The sequence below is a fragment of the Argopecten irradians genome, chromosome 5 (assembly GCF_041381155.1).
Source record: "Argopecten irradians isolate NY chromosome 5, Ai_NY, whole genome shotgun sequence".
NCBI lineage: Eukaryota > Metazoa > Mollusca > Bivalvia > Pectinida > Pectinidae > Argopecten > Argopecten irradians.
This window is the reverse complement of record NC_091138.1, coordinates 19,319,108-19,338,904: the sequence shown is the minus strand read 5'-3', so window position 1 is coordinate 19,338,904 and position 19,797 is coordinate 19,319,108. Positions and strand designations below refer to the sequence as shown.

The 19,797-nt window shown below is 36.4% G+C and overlaps 1 protein-coding gene across 1 annotated transcript; it reads left to right on the top strand.

Moving 5' to 3' along the window:
• The first annotated feature begins 313 nt into the window (after positions 1–313).
• LOC138324304 (transmembrane protease serine 9-like) lies at positions 314–19,310 on the top strand. Its single transcript, XM_069269381.1, has 14 exons — positions 314–444; positions 1,004–1,125; positions 2,557–2,645; positions 4,615–4,877; positions 7,008–7,156; positions 7,707–7,764; positions 8,524–8,618; positions 15,390–15,474; positions 15,661–15,806; positions 16,040–16,128; positions 16,935–17,197; positions 17,703–17,851; positions 18,654–18,711; positions 19,173–19,310. Exons 1-14 carry the CDS (start codon positions 402–404, stop codon positions 19,268–19,270), a joined length of 1,707 nt encoding a protein of 568 aa, XP_069125482.1. The 5' UTR covers positions 314–401; the 3' UTR covers positions 19,271–19,310.
• The last annotated feature ends 487 nt before the right edge of the window (positions 19,311–19,797 follow it).

The window sequence follows — 19,797 nt, the reverse complement described above, 5'->3', positions numbered from 1 at the left end:
CAAACATAATAAGTTTATGTCGACACTTCCTGTTTCAAGAAATCCGGAAAGAAAGAAAGAAAGAAAGAATGGAATAATTACATATCTCTTTTGTTCTACAATATGTACATATAAAATGTATTAATTTCTATGTAATTGACTATTTTATCTTTCGACTTCTTCTAAAGGAGACAAGAAAACTGGTCCAAAAGATTAGGTTTAAAAATGAAGCTAATCGTAATGTTCACCAATGACATTTTTGTCGTTGAACTCAATACTGGAAACGTGCTATTTCTGTCTGACACCAGACATGTTATCAATTATCTTGCGTTATGGCGACCTATCAAGATTTTTTTATCTACCTGACGATAAGTTAGGTCCCAGATCTCGATTCACTCACTAATCACTCACCAAGAACAACTATGAGGGCATTGATTGTATTAGGACTGGCTGCTCTGGCTTATGGTAAGAACTTTTTAGATTCTGATACATTTTGTACATTATATATGCAGTTTTTTTGGTGAACGTGTTTTTTTATAAGTTTGTACTCAAATTTTCTACGTTTAGTATTTAACAGTATTATGTCTTGTAGATGATTGGCTAATGACTTCGGGAATCCAACTACATTCCCTTTCTTAAGAAGTCTAAATCGACAAAAATATAAATAATTACAAAATAAGCGCGAGGAAGACGCGACAGGTACAAAAAAAATTCATACTAATGTACTTATTTTTATAGATTTTTTTCTGTTGTAGCCACGCTATGCTATAGACAATAAATTTGATTATTTAGAACTTTTTTCAATTCACTCTAAAGAAGGGATATTTCAATTTCATATATGTATTAATTTTTATTTAAATACACAATCAGCAAATAGCCAAATAATTGTAGATCTATATTAACATTTTGACAATTATAATTCGCATTTTATTTCATAATGTGTAAATAGCCATTGTGATAGTTTGTTATAAATGTATCAACAAAGAAGGTTTAATGACAATAAGGACGAAATGTCGTATTGCAGCCAAACCCGGGGGTAGGATGCAAGGCATCAACAGAAGCGGATGTGGTACCCAAGCTTACTCTCCCCTGTCCACCTATATAGTTGGTGGCACCGAGGCAACACCGAACAGCTGGCCATGGATGGTTAGTATACTTTCACTCTTTCTATGTGATTTAGATATCAGCTTATACGGTTACCTTTTCGCGATTTCCGATACCGATATCTGAAGTAGTTATTAACAGGCGGACAAAATTGAATTAACGTAAATTAGGCCTAACGTCCATAGCGAAATTTGATAAGTAAATCGAAATAAATTTGATTTAAAGTATCCCACTCGCGGTTTTATTGGAATACTTTATTGACGAGTTTATCTGCCATGTTTATCACTTAATTCATATCAAACTGTAGACTGACTCCAATACTTGAAAAGGATATGATTTTGGTTGTTTATACGAGATTGCAAAAGCAGAATCAATGTTAAAAGAGAATATTCTATGCATGTCTACAAACTCAACACAAATTTATTAATTGAAAATGGTCATCTTATTACGATGTGATATGAAATGACCATTTATTAAAACTAAACCATGTTGAATATAAAAATAACTGAAAAATCATCTACCGACAACATTTCATGGGAATTTCGCGTAAAATGCGCGTGAAGAAATATTGCCTGACCAAAATAAATGAATGGTCACATCATAATAATTATGACTCCATATTCATTCAACACATAACTGAAGACTCTAAAAATGACCATTCCAATAAACAAAATATTTTCTAATGCTACAAAAGTATTTAAAACGTACAGACATACAGTAAAATGATTCTCTATTTCCTGGACCTTTCGCTGCAATTTAATTTCGTATTATAAATACAATTCCCTTTCAAAACTAAATTCATATGATTCTACAGTGTCTTTGTATGCGATATTATTATTGTAGCGTTCCGGGGGCAGGTAACACTGCAATTAACAGAAGTTTTATGTACAAGTTTATTAACAATATAAACATAAGTCACAATTCACATCAAATATAGCTGTATCCTTGAGTCCTAAAACAGTAACTCCTCTTCAAACTTTAAACTCTCCAACTCTAAACTACCCGGCTCGCTAAAAACTTCCAACTAAAAACTCCCAACTCAAAACTAACAACCAAAAACTCCCTACTCAAAACTAACAACCCCGCTAAAAACTTCTGAACCCCGAACTATCTTACTTGCTCCTTATATACCCCTATACCGAGAACTGTATCTAAGTAGGGACGGGTACGTTTAAGATACCGAATGCCCGTATATCAGAGAGTGGACCTAAATCCCATAAATCCCTACTTGACCAGGGGGAGGGGGACATTTAGATACAGAGAGCTCGGGGTACTTAGATAAAGTTTGAGTTTCAAACCTAAAACTCATTAATCACTCCCAGCCCCAGAGAACACTGCTAGCCCAGCAACCTTTATGCCGCCAACCAAATTGTATTTGTCCCCTATATGCAATAGCTTTTTATGAAAGAAAACTATAATTTTTATTTACTTTTTATTTTGTATTTTTTTGGTATAAACAAATCTGACACTCAGGCACTATTGGAATATAATGGTTTCCATATGTGTGGCGGTAGCTTGATAACAGATCGTCTCGTGGCAACAGCGGCTCACTGTGTTGATGGGTAGGTAAATTTTCATATTGAATTTATATTATTTGTAAAATAAATACAATATCCACTGTTGTTGTTTTCCATTTGTATGTAATCTGTATCATTATGAGTTTAATTCCTGAACCCAGGATCATGAAACAGTGTTAAGACTTGCGTTTTTGCTTAACCAATCAAAAATGACGTGTCTTTTTGTAACGTCATCTGTGACTGGCTAATTCTAATTCTAAATTTAAGACTGGTTCAGACTTCAGGTTGTTTCATTATCTACGAACCTGTTTTTTTGATAGTAATTGGCATTATTCTAATCATCAGTTACTTCTGTATTTTGTTTATCCTATATTTGTATGATGGATACAAATGATCACGCCAATTCACTTACATTTCCAGAACGCAATCAGTCAAAATTGCATTAGTTAGCACCGGCTTGATAAGACCACTTTTCTTTTGTCCTAAATTACAAACATCAATATAGGTCAACTCGTTTTATTGACAGCGTTGACTTCAGTCTTAATCTATTTGTATAAGAGAACAACCAACTAAATGGAAAAAGGACCTTCGAAATGGCACCTGTGTATACAAGATTGAGACCAGAATAGAATTTTAATCCGGCCGCTGATTGGCTGGCTAATTATGAATTTCAAAAGTAAAAATGTTTTCTGGCAGGTAATTATTCCTAGATAACCATGATATGAATTCGGAAACTCAGATAGAATCTATACTTTAATTATTGAACACAATAGCTAACTAATATGGCTTGTTTCCCTGCCCTGAGTTTTGAGCTGAAGGACCCAAACTTATTTTCAGTCTAGTGTTATGTGAGAATCTATACTTTAATTATTGAACACAATAGCTAACTAATATTCCTTTGTTTTAATAATACATTATAAAACATTAACAAACTTTAACAATGTGGTCTATGTAAAATAGAGTGGTATCTCTCTTGAGTATACACTATTTGTGTGAATGGTTTATTGATCCAAATTTAAGTTAGCAATAGAGAATAGCAGCAAAGGGACTTGCATTTCATTAGCTGCACAATAGTATTAAATGCCTTCTAGATAGATAATAATGTCATCTTTAGAGCTTCGAGCTCATTACCGTTAGTGGAGCAAAATAAAAATGTTAAAAATGCTATTCAGACTGTTGTATACATGCTTTAAGTCCGTTTTATATCCTTAATATACTAGGCAACGTACAAATAATTTAGTTCACAGTAAGATTTTATTTGCGATACGTATATACATGTATATGGCGGACATGGCGGTCTTTTCGAAATGAAAATGTACAGAATTTTGTTTGTTTGTTTGTTTGATTAATAAACGTCTTATTAACAGCTATGGTCATGCAAGGACGGCCTCCCATGTATGCGGTGTGTTGCGTGTATGTCGTGGGAGGTGCGTGTTTTGGAAAACTGCGGTATATTCGTGTTGTGTTTTCTTGTATAGTGGAACTGTTGCCCTTTTTATAGTGCTATATCACTGAAGCATGCCGCCGAAGACACCAGGAACTCCACCCCACCCGGTCACATTATACTGACAACGGGCAAACCAGTCGTCCCACTCCCGTTATGCTGAGCGCTAAGCAGGAGCAGAAACTACCACTTTTATAGACTTTGGTGTGTGTCGGCCAGGGGACAGAACCCAGAACCTTCCTCACAGGGGCGAGCGCTCAAGCAGAAATTCTGCAGATTATCAAGTAGACGTCTTGTGGGCGGTAAGAGCGATAACATATCAAGGATTGTTATGTTGGTTTTACGCAAAACAAGATATCTATACCCGTATCTTTAAACATGAAGTAATTTGAAACTTTTAAAAAAGCAAAGAAGTTTTTGCCCTAGTGATTATCTGCGGCAGTGCTCCACTAGCACACATAGGAAGCGTTTCATACCCGGCTGTGGAGTTTTGTAGGCCGGGAATGTATATTCGTTTCACCATTTTATGCAAGATCTTCATGTACAAAAAATATCTTTGTGAATATTAAGAGTATTGGGCGTGGCTTCCAAATGGACAGTGCGGCTTGGTGTCCACGACAAAACCACCACAGGATCCACGGAGCAAAGGGTGTCTGTGAGGGCTATAAAAAGCCATCCTAGTTACAACAATAATGACCTTAACAACGACATCGCCATTTTGGTGCTCGCCAGGCCTGTCACACTGAATAACTACGTCAATACTGTCTGTATTACCGAGGAGGACGTGCCAGCGGGTACTAACTGTGTTGCTACTGGCTGGGGAGATACCCAAGGTAATATCAGTTAATAATAATCTTGTATAACATTTGTAATTACAAGATATCATTCATTTCCGGTCATTCTTTTAAGACCATTTAGAAATATTGAGTAGTATTGACTAACGCAAACTTTGTTTAGATGAGTACTTCATTGTAAACTTATCTTTCTGTTCATAAACATGATTTATCCAATACATTAATGGCCATGATGTATTACGTTTTTCCTATTAATGTGTTATCTCCCTTGCGAGAAAGTATTGATTGTGACATCACCAATTTGTGAGAAAGATTCACATTGATTCTCTGAAGAACATGACGTTCGCAGATGCGTGACGTCACACCTGGTACCTTTCCAACGAAGTCTCAAGTGACCTATTCTAATCGCCGTTTCTCCGTCGTCGTCCGTCGTATGTCCGTAAACAATTTACATTTTCGACTTCTTCTCTAAAACCGTTGAAGCAAATTCAATGAAATTTTGCACAAACCTTCTAAGGCATAAGGCCAATCAAAATTGTGAATTGTATGGTCCCGACCCCCTTAGGGGCTGTGGGAGGGGCCAAAAGGGGTAAAAATGACTATAATTTCAAAAATCTTCTCCACTCACAGATGTGATGAAATCAAATACTCTTCATAGATGGAAAGGTCTAAAGGTCCTTTACAAAAATTTTGAATTATATGTCCGTGGGGTCTCAGGTTTTCCCTTTGGGAGGGGTTAAGTTTACTATAGTTTATATAGGGAAAACACATTTTGAGCATTATTTGGTCATTTGTAAAAGGAAATGAGTCAAATGTTGTCTGAATATCCCTATGAAATGGCCATTGAATCCTATTAACAAATTTTCCATAACTGACTCCCAGGGGCCTTAGGGGTGGGGCCAAAAGGGGTCAAATAAGCTAAAACTTAAAAAATCTTCTTCTGAAATTCTGGAACTGGTAGAATCAAATACTCTTCATAGATGGAAAGGGCTTAAGATCCTTTACAAAAATTGTGAAATATATGACCCTGGGGTAAACGATTCCCCCTGGGGAGGGGGTAAACGATTTTCCATATAGGAAAAACACATTTATGAATATTATTGCTTAGTGTTAATAGGAAATGAGTCAAACTGGGTTAGAATTACTAGCCTGAAATAGTATTTTAACACCATATCCATATTGGTCCTGGCTGACCCCCAGGGACAAGAGGGGCGGGGCCAAAATGGGTTTGTTTGTTTGTTTGTTTGATTAATTAACATCCTATTAACAGCTATGGTCATGTAAGGACGGCCTCCCATGTATGCGGTGTGTTGCGTGTATGTTGTGGGAGGTGCGTGTTTTGGGAGACTGCGGTATATCCGTGTTGTGTCTTCTTGTATAGTGGAACTGTTGCCCTTTTTATAGTGCTATATCACTGAAGCATGCCGCCGAAGACACCAGGCAACACACCCCACCCGGTCACATTATACTGACAACGAGCGAACCAGTCGTCCCACTCCCTGTATTCTGAGCGCTAAGCAGGAGCAGAAACTACCACTTTTATAGACTTTGGTGTGTCTCGGCCAGAACCTTCCTCACAGGGGCGAACGCTCATCTCAAGGCCAAAAGTGAGGCGGTGCCAAGGGGAGGCATTAGGAAAGATAAATTCAGTAAGGAATAATAGAAAAGATAAGATCCTAAATTTAGTCGCCTTTTACGATCTTGCAATAGGGGCAGCAGGTACAATTCTGGGTCAAAATGGCTAAAATTTCATAAATCTTCTGAATTCACAGGTGTGATGGAACCAAATTATCTCCATAGATTAAAAAGTGAAATTTATAAAATCAATGACACTGACTGACTTCTAGTTTGGTTTTGTTGTTTAACGTTGGCAAAGCAAATTTGAATTTTAAGCATATGGTTTGGTAACATAAGACACTAACTATCAAAATGAAAAACAAAAAAAATAAAAATTCTAATAAGAAAGTTCAACTTTTAAGTTTATTTTAATTCGTAAATAATTTTTATAGATTTGAACCAACTTTGCAATGCTCTTTCTGTAGCAGCACTCATGTGACCGTCAAGGCCTCTTGGGCCTCTTGTTAATATTTAGACAGAGCAATGTCAATGTTACATGATTTGAAGCCACATAATCGATAAGCTACAATAATGACACTGATTTATTTCTAGGTACGGGACCATCGAATGTGTTGAGACAGGTAACCGTCCCAATAATTTCCCAGCAGACCTGTGCCAGTAGCCAGTACTACGGCAGCTATATGAACACTGTCACGATGATCTGTGCTGGCTATCCTCAGGGCGGTAAGGATTCCTGTCAGGTAAGTTACTAATATTGGACGTTAAAATAATAAAATTAATGCTGTTTTATGTCTTTGGCAGTATGCGGCAATGATACAGTATCATAAAATGAGTGGAAACCTCGCAACAAAGTTTAAAACAAAAATCAGAAATATAGCAACAAGAAGCAGCTGTATTCAAAGCTCTAAACTGTTAAACTGATAATTACTGGTTAATTGAATATTTACTCTCATGAAGTTTTTTTACGTTTTCTAAGTTACGGTGCTTTTTGTTTTACCGCTTTGGAAAACTGCATACCTTTGATACAATTTATGTTCATAATATTTTATTGTATGATTGTAAAACAGGCAATGCCTATATTAGACCTCTCCTAGTAACTACATAGATACCAGTGCAATACATACAACTAGAAACTATTAGTAGCGAATTAGCATTATTCAGAGCAATTGAGTTGTCACAATATGTTTAAATGTTGCGGTTCTCAGATATGAAAAGGATACACCTATTAATATGGTTCCAGTAAATATGTTTTTACCATTGTTCTAAGTGTATGTTGATGTTTGAATGCAGGGAGACAGTGGTGGACCTTTAGTATGTCCCACTGCCTCAAATACGTGGGCTCTTACGGGTGAGTTTGCTGATTCAAATCTAGAAGCAGTGAATAGCTATATTTATGTATATGAATGTTTGTAAGAACAACCACGGGATGATTTCATCAAAGAGTCTACAGCAAGTTCATCGTCATGCCAGTAAAAGTGTTGTGTCCTGAAACTCTACCAAACGCCATCATTTAGACATCAATGAAATTCTACTAACTCAAAATGTCTATGCATATTTACATTACAATTTTCAATCAAAAGGACATTTTGTCATGTGAAAATTTGAACTGTTGAGCATGATCTATAAACGAATAAATTTATTCGTTGTCTCTAAACAAAAGAATCTACTCACTGGGAGCTTCCGGGAACTACCCGTGTTTAGATTAGTTTTGAGATACTATACTATACTTCATCTTTTGATCAAAAGTAAGACATGATCATTTTATCCATGACGTCGATACAAATTATATTATTGAAACAAACCACACTTAACATGTAGTTTTTCCATCTTTTTACTCTTTCTAGCAAAACAATTATACATTTGAGTCTATAGGGATTATTCATTCTTCTAAATTCTAGTATGATTTTTACAGTAGAATAAACGCGAACCTATCGATTAATATAGACTAAGTGAAATTCACATTTCATGGTTTTATCTACTGTGTTTTAACTTCTAGTAGATAAGTTTGAAAGACACATATATCCAAGCTCCATTAAAATAATTCTTTGGTTTAATGCATTGTATCTTTAAAATTAATTGATGGTATGAAATATTCTGTTTCCCTTAGGCATCACAAGTTGGGGTTTCGGTTGTGCCGAGGCCTACAAACCCGGAGTCTACACAAGGGTATATAACTACTTGCAAAGACTCTCAAATAATTTGTGAAGACTTTTCGTTTGATTTTATATTGTTTAATAAAGATGTAAAACACGTAGAATTTGTTTTTGACATTTTGATATAAAATAGTAGTTGACATTAATGTGAGACCAGCAGAAATTAAGACATTAACTTGGTCTACACTGTTGTGGAATAAAGATGAAAAATTCTGTTTCAAGTCTTGCAAGAGGTTGCGATTCCCCCGGCATATTTAGTTGATGTTGTTGCTATGCCGTGATCAACATGATCTTACAAGAGAACAAGGAGACAACTAGAATGAATACCTGCATTACTAGTATGTTAGATTTGCGGCCTTGAAGGTAGGGCATTAGAATTGTACCTGCTGCCCCTATTGCATGATCGTAAAATGCAACTTAATTTAGGATTTTATCTTTTCTCTTCTTCCTAATTGACTCTTTCTTTCCCAATGCCTCCCTTGGCACCGCCTCACTTTTGGCCTTGAGACGAGCGTTCGCCCATGTGAGGAAGGCTCTGGGTTCTGTCCCCTGACCGAGAAACACCAAAGTCTATCAAAGTGGTAGTTTCTGCTCCTGCTTAGTGCTCAACATTTAGGGAGTGGAACGACTGGTTCGCCCGTTGTCAGTATAATGTGACCGGATTGGGGTGCTGCTTTGTGTCTTCGGCGGCATGCTTCAGTTATATAGCACTATAAAACAGGCAATAGTACCACTATACAAGAAGACACAACCTGAATATACCGCAGTCTCCGAAAGCATGCACAACTCACGCATGGGAGGCCGTCCTTGCATGACCCTGGCTGTTGATAGGACGTTGATTAATCAAACAAACAAATTTAAGGTTTGTGCCTGCTGCCCCATTGCGTAATCAGGTTCCTTTCTCGTCAAGGCTTTTCTGTCACTTCAAGATGTTAAATACATGCGATTGTTTGCTAAAACAACGAAATAAAGATTCCTAAAGTCCCTTTTTCGAATGGGCTGCTGGCACAATGTAACATCATATTTGCAATGGAGTTCTTTCTCGTCGAGATTTTCTCGTCATACAAACCCTAAAAAGCTTAAACACTTGCTTTAAACTTGGAAAACCCAGAAGTTCCATAGTTGATAGATGATACCATTTTTTTAATATGATTCACTGTTACCTACTTAATCATTGTATCATCAGTTTTCTTAACTGAGCTTCACAAACGCTGGATTTCAAGCACGATTTGCAAACAATTAGCAAATAAACCGCAGTATTTTTATGAAATATTCAAATCTGCATTGTGGTACAATAGCTTGTTTCAAATAGACAATAAAACAATTTTCTGTAAAGAAAGGTTTGAAAAAAGGAATAAGAAATGTTTGTGACCTCACTACTGCAAATGACACTTTTTTTTACTTTCGAAGAATTTAAAAACACTTTTGAAATATTGTCAGGGACTGTGTCGATCAATTCAACATTATTGTAGACATAACAACATCAAAATGCGACTTAAAACACCCCTTTATAGACCGTTTATACCTCACCACATTCAGATTATACTAAAAACACAAAAGCAACCAAAGATCTACAGCCCTGCAGGTAGGGCGTTAGAATTGTACCTGCTGCCCCTATTGCATGATCGTAAAAGGCGACTAAATTTAGGATCTTATCTTTTCTATTCTCCCTAACTGACTTTATCCTTCCTAATGCCTCCCTTGGCACCGCCTCACTTTTGGCCTTGAGTTGAGCGTTCGTCCCTGTGAGGAAGGCTCTGGGTTCTGTCCCCTGGCCGAGACACACCAAAGTCTATAAAAGTGGTAGTTTCTGCTCCTGCTTAGCGCTCAGCATACAGGGAGTGGGACGACTGGTTCGCCCGTTGTCAGTATAATGTGACCGGGTGGGGTGTGTTGCTTGGTGTCTTCGGCGGCATGCTCCAGTGATATAGCACTATAAAAAGGGCAACAGTTCCACTATACAAGAAGACAAAACATGAATATACCGCAGTCTCCCAAAACACGCACCTCGCACAACATACACGCAACACACCGCATACATGGGAGGCCGTCCTTACATGACCATAGCTGTTAATAGGACGTTAGTTAATCAAACAAACAAGGCGTAAAAATTGTACCTGCTGTCCTTATTACATGATCGTAAATGGCGACTAAATTTAGGATATTATCTAACTCACTTCTTAGGAAATACTAAATATCATTCATAATCAAATATTTGCTATAAAAGAAAGGTGTTTAAAGGTGATAAAAACAGATTTTAAATATGCTATTTTTGTGTTGATATTTGTTTATTGTGGTGCACTTTATGATTTCCAATAAAAAATACAGGTTGTATTTGACGTAATTTCAATAAAATGTGCTTGAAACGAAGTCCACAACGACCCTTGTCTAGAACGATCGCATCGCTTATCGCCCCTGATATCACCAGGTGGCCGTAGATTCGTGACGTCATCTGAGACCAACAGCTGTGACAAGAGCCGGGAAACTCAATGGGGCAGTGTTGCGGTATTGGCGATTATAGATATTTAAAACAGTCGCGCTACGTGTAGTTGCTATATTGAATAGTGGAAATGAATCCGTATATAATATATAATCTATAACATACAATGATATAATAAAAACGATAGCTTACTCATTCTTATCGTCATATTCTGGGCTATAAAATTGTTATGTTCAGTATGTTAAAGATGCTCCACCGCTGACAAATGGTAAATTTTAACTATCAAAAACAGGAGCAGACGATTTAGTATTTTTCTTCAGTTACAAAAGTTACTTACTATACACCATTACCACCATTGAACAGTTTGTGAGCTTCTAATTTTACTTCAAGTTAAAAACATGAAATATAATTAATTGCATCCCGAAAAAAATCCGTGTTACTATATCCTATATGGAATGAAGTACTGATTGCGCATGCACCAAAGGCGAAATAAATTATTCTATATTATTGTTTGTGTTAATTAGACATATATATACACGATTAAACACCAATTATTGTTCAAATGATGAATATCATTTATGCTCTGTCGGCAGTGGAGCATCTTTAAAAGCCATTTGACACCGTGCACGTGTGTGTCACTGACTCAGGTTCAAGAGGGTTGCGCTTGACTTTTGTCTGTAACTTAAAACTCAAAACATAGACTTTAAAGTTAAACCAACAAGAAGAAATATGACTTTACAAGAAAATGGACCCAAATTACAATGAGACTACATGCTACATGCACATACATGTACATATAATGCATATTTATAAAAAAAAAACGCCACCCTTCATACCCTATCCAAAACCCTATCATACCGCGATAAACGTGCCCCTATCCCGCCTTATGTACGTACTGCACACCTCTATATTTCCTATTTGAAGCTTAATCCTTCAGAACACCGCACAGAAAGGGCTAGACTTATTTATTTTCTTAAAGTTCTATAATGAGTTTTACTGATGTGTACGAAATAGAATAACATGTACAGTAGTAACAATACACGCACGGCCGATAAAAAAGACGGGACACAAAACACAGATACTAGATACAATGACCTAATATGGGATGACATGTACTCGTGGACAAGATACACATGTAATAGTTCAACTAACACAGGACCATGAAACAACATATATTTCTTATAAAACACAAATCATTTACAAGACCGCTTCATTATATTTTCTAACCGTGCGGAGTTTTGGAAATAAGAAACCTGTCGACCTTAGTAAATTTTAAAAGTATACGCACAGACCACAGCACACTAGATAGCCTATTGACCATTATGAGACGATCTAGGGGTCTAAATAAAAAAAATCGGTAAAATTCGCATTCTACATATATATACGCAAGTGTACTATGTAGAATATAACAGGAAATTAATGAGTACTAAAATTGGCCAAATTTGCAAGCATTGTGGTGTTTTGAGGGTTCGGGGGAGACCGATGATGATTTTGCAAGGGCTTAAGGCGAGAGATTTTGTTTTTTGGGGGTCCTAAGGTCTCCCCCGAGAAGGAAAAATATTACTAAATGTATTTACGATTGCTGAGATGAGTTTTACGATGTATTTTGATGACTTTAGAGCGTTCTTAACATGGTAATTTTTCGAATTTAAATTCCTGCAATTAAATAATGATAACTGTGAATGTCGTCATATCATTATGCAACCCTGCTCGATTTGAACTAGTCCGCTAAACCTGCCTATATTATTAGTTGTTGTTTTTCCCTATATATTAGGCAAAAAATAAATAAATTAAAAAAGCCTAATAATATAGGCAGGTTTAGCGGACTAGATCTGAACATACCGGTTTCATACCACCGGCACATTGTTGTGTAACCCAAAATAAATATGAAAATCCCTAAAATGAAGTATGAAAAATGTGCAGAAGGACCTCTTTTATTTTTAATGCGCATTTTGAGAACATTTCAGTCGACGAAAATGGGGGGCAAAAAGACACAACTTATAAATTATTGATTTTTTTTCTTTTAATCTGCATGTATTTTTCATGTCTCCGTATGTTTGTAACAGATGATTTTTCTATTAAAACGTAGGTCTAAAGAGGTGGGCCCCAATTTTCGCTACGATCTTATTTCGCACATAAAATTACCAGTAGATTATATGTATATCAAAACTCCTCGGTTAATTTTATGTGTAAACTATAAATTACATACATGCACAGTCGTATAACTCCAGGGTGGACTGAATAGGAAAGAACTACTTATTCATACGAGTGGTTTAACCCCTGGCACACCATACGCCACATGACATATGTACCCGCGACATTAATGACATCATTATTTACATGTAGTGACGTCATTTCATAGGTGATGACGTCAATAATGTGTCATTATGTATGGGATAAATCACGCTACCCAATAAGTCGAAATATAACATATTTTTCTCCGTGTGTATTTCCGTAAGTGCTAAGACATGTGACTAAAATGTTGACAGTTCCGCGATCGGCACACCGGCTTCCGGTAGTTGATTGTCTCAGATGACGTCACAACTCATCGGAACTCAAGGGAGGTAAGTCATAGAAAAAAATATGTCGTCGAAAAGATGTGAAGATTGCTTTCATTAATTTTACTATTTAGAGACAAAATATAAGCAAATATCAAACTGGTATATGTATAGATAGGCATTACAAATGTTTCTAGCGTATTATCTCATTTCCCATGTCCGTTCTGTTTTTATCACCTTTAAACCTATGTTGAGCGCTCGCCCCTATGCGTTAGGCTCTGGGTTCTATCCCCTGGTCCAGACACACCTATGCATGAAAATGTCCGGTCCTGCTGAGCGCTCAGCATACAGGGAGTAGGACGACTGGTTCGTCCGTTGTCAATATGTGTATTGTGTTGCTTGGTGTCTTCGGCAGCATGCTTCAGTGATACGTATATCACTATAAAAAAGGGCAACATTAGCTTAGGGTTTATTTTGAAAAGGTTGGCGTAGGGATGCATAGGCTCAAAAGTAATAAAAAAACGTTATATCGAAAATACATTTTGAGCAATAAAGGTGCTTGATATTATTATTTCTAAGATATGTACGATTAATGTGTTAATATTTTACACCTTTTACTTGTTTCCAAAATGCAGTAAAAATGGCTGAGCAATCTAAAATAGGGACAACAAGATGGTTAATGAATTGATTTGGAATTGGAATTTGGCATTTCTATGCAAATATAAAATCTGGAACATCTTCACGCCACCAGGAAGCTATATATTCCCTGAAGTGATAGATAGTGTTGTCTTTCTTTAATATGCGAGTACTGAGAAAAATTAACAAAATCATTTTCTTGATTTTTGTGCAATCCCTCTGTATTCCTGACTCCTTGCTTCCTAATCAGTAGAAATACCATCTATACATTTGTATGCATTCTTTGGTACATGTAACTTAAACATTTACAATTAAAGATTCGGAATAATAAAACATGTATTGCCCCGGTATGAGTATAATGAAATTAATTTTGTATATTGTTGGGTGTCGGTAAATAGTTTGTAAATGGTTGGTCCTCTTATATATATATGAGAAAGATTATATGATATTATTAATGATTTTTTTATAAGGAAGACATGGCGATTTTTTCCCCTTGATAAATGATTATCCCTCGGGCTTCGCCCTCAGGACACATGATTTATCTCCGGGAGAAAATCGCCATGTGTCCCTCATACCATGTTTATGCTGATAAGCATTTTTAGTTCCCGTTTCTTATACAAAGTTTAGACTGCCACCCACCTTCCACACACATGCTACATGCTGAAGTTGTGAACATATTCATTACATGGGTATAGATTTGCTTATAGTCAAGAACAGCGACTGGATGGGTTTTCAGTTGAAAAAAGTCTAATTATGTGATGAAAGTGCGCGCCCTTTGATAAATAAATTACATAATGAAGTGACTTACGCTTTGACTTAAATCGGCGTTTCTTTTTTCAGGATTTTAGAACCTCGATCATAAATCAATCCAAAACTATCTTTTGAAGTTATGACTTATCCAATCTTGATAACGTTACAAAACATTACGTGATTTATGATTGGTTAAGTTTTAACATAGGCCTAATATTCTTTCATATCCTAGAAACTGCAGTAATATACATATTCTTTTTAATGCAATTGATATAATTGCCTTCCGCTGACTTCTGTGGATTTAAGAACGCCAGTCCTACGATAAGGTTTAGAAAAGGTAGCTAGCAAATCGTGATATTAATTTCATCAATGGCATATATCTCGTTGAACTCAATACCGGAATCGTGCTATTTCTGTCTGAAACCAGAAATATTATCAAAAATGTTGCATAATGGCGACCTATCTAGATGTCCATATCTACTTGACCAGAAGTTAATGCTCAGATCTCAGTTCACTCACTCACTTACCGAGAACAACTATGAGGGCATTTATCGTATTAGGACTAGTCGCTCTGACTTTTGGTAAGCATTTTCTAACCATTTTATACACTAAATAAGCATTGATCCAAATAAAATAAAAAGAATATATAAATTTCTTATCTGCTTAACATTAATAATTCGCATTTAATTTCACAAATTGCGATGTTTTTTATAACTGTATGAGCATCGTACGTAGGATGACAATCATGACTAGTTGTTACATTACAGCCAAACCAGGGGGTAGGAAACCTAATGGAGGTACCACTAGCTTACAGAGCATCAACAGAAGCGGATGTGGTACCCAAGCTTACCTCCCCTCGTCCACCTATATAGTTGGTGGCTCCGAGGCCACACCGAACAGCTGGCCATGGATGGTAAGTCTTTGCTTTTATTATCGGTTAGCGCCAGGACCTCCCCCCCCCAGCACCACCACTGCAACCAACACCACCACCCTGTCCCCATGGATCCGACCGGATGATAAAAAACAGTTGAAAGTCAAAATATTTCAAAACCGTGTTGAACGTCAAAAACGTATTCGAATAGGAAATCATACTGCCTCATTTTGTGTTTTGTTAATACCATTGTATATGAACTCTTTGGTATTCAGGCACTCTTGGAATACAATGGTTATCATGTCTGTGGCGGTAGCCTTATCTCAGACCGTCACGTGCTAACAGCGGCTCACTGTGTTGAGGGGTAGGTGAACTTAAAAATGTTGAATTTGTATAATTTGTAAAAGGAATACAGTATTCGTTATTGTTATTTTCGTTTGTGCGTAATCTGCGTAATGATGCAAGTTTTGCTATTTGAAATAATTTTGTAGCAAGGAAAGCGCAATGACTAATTAAGCAAAATGTTCAGAAAATCTCCATCCACATATCCTCAGTAGGTACTTTAATCTTCGAAGATATAGCTACATTTAACGTGTGTAAATTCCTTATCCCAACACACTCTTGTCTGCCACGTTTTGATATGACTATTGCCCGATGATCGGCAATGCTCAACTTTGGTTGGTCAAAAAGTAGAAGAGACAGAGAATTATCTGTCTATTTATAGCCAAGTTAACAAATTTGCAATGTCAACCTCTCAACAGGTGTTCATCGGTCTCAGGTTGACATTGCATTTTGTCATGACCTGTCCAAGCGGTCAAAGGCAATCAGAAAACGGCAAAACTCACAGTCATATAACAAATATCATATATTATATTTTATATGGTAGATGTTATTGACGGTCAAAGTTGCATTAGCTTGTACCGGCTTTATAGACTACCTTTTATGACAAACTTGTGTATAAAGACAAATTTTATGACCATTTTATGTTTGCCTCTTGTGTTGTCATTATCGACAGGTTTAACTGTGGTCTTAATCTATAAAATTGTGGTATATGGGTATCCACTGTGTATCAGTTTAGTTTAACCATCCAGATGTCAGTAAGCAATAATCACTAGAAGCGGAAGGTCTTACATAGTATATGTAATGTCCTCATATACATAAAATATCAAGGTCAATGGCCGTGGCTTCCAAATGGACAGTGCGACTGGGTGTCCACGACAAAACGACCACAGGGTCCACGGAACAGAGTGTGTCTGTACGGACTATAACAAGCCATCGTCGGTACAGCAGTTCTAACATTAACAACGACATCGCCATTATGGAGCTTGCTAGCCCCGTCACACTGAATGACTACGTCACCCCTGTCTGTATAACCGACACGGACGTGCCAGCGGCTACTAACTGTGTTTCTACTGGCTGGGGAGATACTCAAGGTAATCTCAGTTCATAAAAGGCCATTTCTTTATTATTGTTTTATTTTTCTGTTAACGCATATGATTCATCTAATTATCCTCCGCTTTCACCGGAACGGGGGATATTAATATGGGTCTGTCCGTCCTGTTTGTCCCTCCGTCTTTCTGTAACGCTTGGTTTCCGTTCCGTGCAATAACTGCCACAAATCTGAAGAGATTGTTTTGTAATTTGGTCAAATGGTTAAATGTGCCAAGGGCTCGGATGAGTTCGCTTGCCACTTTCATCGAATCATATTTAGCAGAGTTAGGACTCTTTGAGTAACGAAAAATGACATTTCCGTTTAATAACTCTCGCAAATGTAACCGGATTTTCAGGAAGTTGGTAACATATGATGTTACAATCAGTACCTCTCTAAAGGCAGATAACTCTTTTAATATGAAAGACCGAATAACGCCATTGTTTCTGTTACATGAAATGAAACCGCATAATTGATAAGCCACCTTATTGAAAGTGATTTATTTGTAGGTACGGGATCATCGAATGTGTTGAGACAGGTAACGGTACCAATCATCTCCCAGCAGACCTGCTCTAGTAGCCAGTACTACGGCAGCTATCTGAACACTAAGACAATGATCTGTGCTGGCTATCCACAGGGTGGTAAGGATTCCTGTCAGGTAAGTAACTATCATAGGACGGTTAAATATAACATATGTTGTTTAATGTCTTTGGCAGCATGCATCAGTGATCCAGCATCGCAAATTGAGCGAAAGTTCCACAATTACATAACATAAAAAAATACATTTAAATGGCATAATAGCAACATACTGCAAACTCCCGAAACACACACGCAATGCATGACATACGTTTTTAAATAATCTCAATGGTTACTTGGACTACTCAACCTCCCAATCATGTACAGTAACATAACATAGAAAACAACCGCAACACTTTAATTAAGTTACAAGGGGATAAACATAGCACCCCATCAACAGTGACAAACTGGCTACCTCCGCTGGTTATAGGCGACTTCTATTGATGTTGAAATGCTTAAAAAGGTAACTCGTAAATGCTCACAAAATTTATTTTTTTTATTTAAAATATACTTTCATTATGCATAATGAGAAGATGTTCAGAACTGTTTGCACTAATAATACCAAAATTCGGGTCGCAAATTCACTCAGCAATTTGAATTTGACAGGATAATTTACTTCGAAAAAACAACGTGCTTTCTTAGACTCGTTTCATAAAATTTCAAATGAAATGAACACACATTTAAGACATGTGCTTGGAAAAAATTGCATATCAACAAACAGAAACATATCAACAATAAACAGCTGTATTCAACAAAAGAAATGGTTCAACTATTTAACAATTATTTATGATTGATTTATCCTAGACTAAAAATAGTTCCATCAATAATAATGGTTTCCTCAAGTATATTACATACGATTATTTTAAATGTCTGTTTGAATGTAGGGAGACAGTGGTGGACCTTTGGTGTGTCCCACTTCCTCAAACACGTGGGCTCTTACAGGTGGGTTTATTAATACTACTTCCTCAAACACGCGGTGAGTTTGTTGATACAAATTTAAAAACAGCGAATATGTATGTATAACCAAATCAAGGGATTATTTCATCAATGAGTCGACAGCAACTGCAATATCCCGACAGTAAAATTATTATGTAGCATTGTGTCTTGAAACTCTACCAAACGCCACCATTTATTCATTGTTGAAGATGGAATTCTACTAACCCAGAATATCTATACATATTAACATCACAATTTTCAGTCATTTTTACTTTTTAGACACAATTGATCTTACTGAAGAAGACGTCATGTAGAAGTTTTAACTATTTAGGATGATCTATAAATATAATTTTTAATTTTAAAAAGGTAGAGACAAATATATGAAGACTTCGTTAACATCATTTTTTCGTTTCATAAACCATATCTTTGGCATTAATTGACGATATAAAATTTTCTGCTTTCCTTAGGTGTCACGAGTTGGGGTTTTGGTTGTGCCGATGCCTACAAACCCGGAGTCTACACCAGGGTATACAACTACCAAAGCTGGATCACAAACAATCTCTAAAGCATTTTATTATTATTATATATTGTTTAATAAAGATGGGAAACCCGTGGTATTTATTTTTTATAATTTTGATATCAATTATTTGTTGATGTTAATGTTAGACCAGTAATAAATAAAGGCCTAGAATTGGTTTACACTGGTATGGAATAAAGCCTATATAAAAGCGTTAAATATGAAGAAATAAATCGGATCCTGTCATAAAATAAAAGTATATTATCTCAAATACTAAATCAAATATATGATTTTCGAGTATAATAACAAAATCTTGAATATGACTCTAAATGTACACAAATAAAAGATGTCCGTGTATTAAGATAATTGCACCTTTGGTAAATGTCTAAAGTATCCCAACAATTGACAAGGGTTCCCCGGACAGATTTTGTTTCTGGTATCATGCCATGTCTTACGTGGACAGTGATACAACTCGGTGGAATATTTGGTCTAATAATCACTACGCGTAATTTCGGAGTGTTGACATTTAACTAGTGTTTAAATATCCTGTCCACGTGACAGACCCAATTTGGTAT